At 30.4% G+C, this 4377-nt stretch overlaps 1 protein-coding gene across 1 annotated transcript; it reads left to right on the top strand.

Annotated features, from left to right (window-relative positions):
- Positions 1-1184: 1184 nt before the first annotated feature.
- On the top strand, positions 1185-4002 carry LOC132746280 (capsular polysaccharide phosphotransferase eps5J-like; the record flags this gene model as incomplete). Its single annotated transcript, XM_060735386.1, has 4 exons — positions 1185-1216; positions 1488-1574; positions 3094-3265; positions 3832-4002. Coding segments are annotated over exons 1-4 (462 nt in total), but the record flags the coding sequence as incomplete, so codon positions are not given.
- Positions 4003-4377: the final 375 nt, after the last annotated feature.

Genomic DNA, 4377 nt, shown 5'->3' with positions numbered 1-4377 from the left:
CCTTAAAAAGTTAATCTTAATTTGTAATGATTTACTTCTAAAAAAATCGCTGTATAATATTATTGCCATAAAGACTGTGATCTGGAGGGGTTTTTTTACTTTAAAATGTTTAAAATCGTATCATTGTTATATTAAAATTATCAAACATTATATGATATCTTTTCAAAACTAAAAAGATTAAATAAGATAAAACTTATTTTAAAGTTACTTGCATGAAATATACTAATGTTGCTAATATTGCATAAATGGCATTTTACATATCCAGGTGACAAGGGTTAAATTAACCTGTTTCTTAAAGCTAATTTCCAAGAAATGGCCAGGCTTAATGGTGTGTAAGCCGTGTGTAAGTAGGCCCTATATCAAGTTTGTTTAAATTATAACCCAAGAAGCAACGGGCCAAATTCGATCCTGCTATGAGGTAACTTGATTTCAACAAAAATAATATTTTATATCACTGATTTAACATAGAAATCGAAATGGAATCATATATATTATCAGAAGCTTATTTGTTCAAATTCAATAAGACGTTAGCGCATGCCCAGATCGTGCGATGTGATATCCCGGTAGAAAAGGCCATACACGTAACAGGTTTCTTTTCAATTAGTCGCTGTACAAAGAAAATGAAAAATATTTACAGAATATCTGTGTTTTACAAATTGAGCTTATTTATCTCGTTTCTTGTTTTTTGCTGGATAAATTTCATTTATTATACTGGATATTTGGCAAAAATACGAGTGCGTATCATATAAACATATCTGCTTAATTAAATAATTTATATATTAAAATTCGCATAAACGTTTTGTTATTTTTATTTTTTTCTTATTTATTTATTTATTTATTTATTTATTTATTTATTAGAACAACTTTAATTTTCAAGAGAAGGATACAAACATGGTTATTTGGTAACTATAGCATTAACGTAGATACGTAGATGATAAATAATATAATTATATAAGTTTGTGATATTAAGTAAGGAAATATACAATTAAAGTAAAGTTATGTTAGGCTAAGTTAAGTAAGTAAGCAAGTAAGTAAGTAAGTAAGTAAGCAAGTAAGTCAGTTACTCATTTCCTTAATGTACAGCGTTATAATACAAGCTTTAAAATTGTATACTCAACATTGAAAAAAAAATCATTTACCAGAATATAGAAAATCAGCAATCTGACATTCAGGAAATCAGCAAGATGGATGCAAACAGATGTCAAATTTCTGTTAGGTAACAAATTTTAACTCGTATTAATACATTAAGATATTCTAAAAAAAAAAATTCAGTAACATAATTATTTAGCTTACCAATAAAAATTCAATCAAGATGCTTACCAATAAAAATTCAATCAACTATTATGCTTTGCTAAGATTAAAATTGATAAATAAGTTAAAATATTCTCCGTATAAAAAAATGATCTTTGTATATTTGGCTTAATACGTTTTATTACCGACAAATAAGTGTATGACATGAGTGTTAGCTATTTCGTTATATTTTGAAGGTTTTCAAAGCCAGTCGATATCGTTTTCACATGGGTGAATGGGAGTGACCAAGCGTTCATCAATACAATGCTTCAATACCTACCAGAGTATGTGTGCTTATATTTTCTGCAAATGTGATGGTTTTTTTTCACATTTTGTGTAAGGCACATTAAGCTTGGGACATTTTATATAAGGAAACATAATACATTGCGAGCATGAAGTATAATTATCACGTGACAAAAGCAGTGTTACTTTATTTAAAATAAGTTTCAAGTGTTTATTTCAGAGTACATCCGGGCAGTATAATCATGCGTACATAGTATGTATAACAAATAAGCATGTAATAACATGTGGTCAATGTCAAAATTTTTTTTCCCCGCGACCCCGCCAAGCTAAAAGTTGAGAATTAACAACTTAAATTGGCGGTGGCGCGGAGCAAAAACACGCTCATTAGCAGGGGTGCGAGTTAAGATTTAAGAAATAAAACAGCGGGGTCGCGGGATGAAAACACGTATGGCACAAATCAGCCACCATAAATAAATGATGTGATGTACTTTTCAAATCATCTCAAGAAAAAAAACAAGATTATACATACAAATTAACTTCTTCCAAACGAATTTCTATCCTTATTTCTTAAATTAAATATATGGATAGATTTTTAAAAAATAAGATTTTTTATTGCAGTGCACTGCAACAGCTCTTACACCCATGCGCTTCGTCCAAATGCAAAGCAGTTCCCCTTTAGGTTTTTTACCCATGATGATAATTTTAGCCTGGTTCCATGATATTATATCTCCGTAAACCTCAGACAGTTGTACAGTCAATTATTTGTATACGGAGATAAGAAAACATTGTCTTTCCATTTGAAGAAATGTAAATGAAAAATGTTTCGCAACAAAGCAAAAAAAAGTATTGGTCCTGAAGTGTAAAGCGGGTGTATGTAAATGTTTTATGTACTTGTATATCTATTGATGAGTCGTAAAATAGATCGTGTCATTCCGCAGTAAATCACATTTTATAAAAGTCTCAGCTGCTTCGCAGCCAAATAAGACAGGTGTCTTTTTTACGTCCGATTACATCAACACCTGTTACATATTCCAGCTGTGACATACACGGCTCAAATAGGGTAATTAGATTTAATCTCTTGCGACCAGCGGGATGCTTTCAACACACAACAATGCATCCTTATATATTAGTTTATTAATACGTAAAGAAGCCAATCATTATAATACATACAACTCAATGCAATAACTCAAAGGACAACATGAGTCATGACATTACATATGGTGAACTTTATATAATATAGTTAGCTATTTATTTTTTGACATAAGAAAAAATGCGTATAATAAACAACACGTACAAAAAGAATGATTAAACGAAAACGTTTAACTCTTAATTTACGAAACGTAGTGTCAGAGGTTTAATTCATAGTAAATACTAAAAGAAAGAATCTGTATGGATGTCCAAATTGAATTCGGACCACAGGAAAAGAAGTCTTTGTCTTCCATAATTTACCTTGTATTTCTAATTACTGATCGCTCAATCTTCACTCGTGTACATTTTCTGATATGTAGTGACAATAAAATATCATCAACTATCAGGTAATTCATGTTTGTTTTTATTTAGAGGCAGTGAGATAACAACTAAACGATTCCGAGACTGGGGAAATTTGAGATATGCTTTACGATCAGTAGAGAAGTATGCCGATTGGATCAACCATGTCTTTATTGTAACAAATGGCCAGGTACCAATCTGGTTAAACACCGGGTACCATAAAGTCTCCATTGTGAAACATTCCGTAAGATGATTTAAATTAAATAACGTCTTAATGTTTTTCTGTTTTTGTTGTTGTTGTTGTTTATTACAGTTGCTTTTATTTCGCATCAACGAAGTTAAAAACTGACATGTTGATAATAATTAGTTCTTTGAAACAAGAAAACTAAAGGAAATACCTTGGTGAAAGATATGACATAACATATTATCTGAATTAAGGCAAATTCAGTCTACTTTGATCACTTAGAAGTACATTTTACGGTTATGAATAAATTTTGAAGTCAAATTTGCAGATGATTTTGAAACAACTGTTCAAAACAAGCTCTTTTTTGCAATTATTACAATTATAGTGATTCAGTATTTTATGTGGAAGTCAAAGTACAATTTTGTTTGTGTTTTGCTACCAATTATATCACAGCCGACACTTCTTAATGCGGTGATAATAATCTTATTTTCTTTTTATTTAAGTTCATAATCAAGACAATGTTAAACATAGGTTTTCGCCTTTCTTAATAAACGAAAAACATTAGTTTCTTGGGTATAACTTTACAACATGCTTTTTTGTTAATCCTGAACAGTTTTCTTTTTCAGGAAATTTTTAGAAACTTAAGTCACCTGCCCACATTTAATGCTGGTGCTATCGCATGCCATGTTCATCGTATACCAGGCCTCTCTAAAAGCTTTCTGTATATGAATGATGATTTTTTCTTTGGCAAACCAGTTGGATTGGAGGATTTTTATACCAACGAAACAGGCTTCAAAGTAAGTGTCTATTTATTTAATTAAATTCGACAGTTGTATTTTGATTAAGAAAGTCTTTATTCCTAAATCATATGCATTGTGCTATTAGGGAAGTATAAAGGCTCGCATGTAGCTTATAAAATTATTTAATGTCAAACAAAGGGTTTCAGCAGCACAGATATATTCAAATATTGTAAATCTCAAAGAAAATTAATCCTATAAATATAACACTGTGAATATTTCTTTTATCAATTAACAGATCAGATTTGGTGCTGAAAAGGTTCCTAAATACATGGACAAATGTAACAAATTTAACTTATACAGAAGACATAATGAGAAGTTTTGTAATAGCAGCAGTAGTTGCGAATGGAATGGCAAATATTGTTACCCTACCGA

This window comes from Ruditapes philippinarum, unplaced genomic scaffold (genome assembly GCF_026571515.1).
Source record: "Ruditapes philippinarum isolate M1 unplaced genomic scaffold, ASM2657151v2 ctg8963_1_1_1_1, whole genome shotgun sequence".
NCBI lineage: Eukaryota > Metazoa > Mollusca > Bivalvia > Venerida > Veneridae > Ruditapes > Ruditapes philippinarum.
This window is presented reverse-complemented; position numbering and strand designations above follow the sequence as displayed.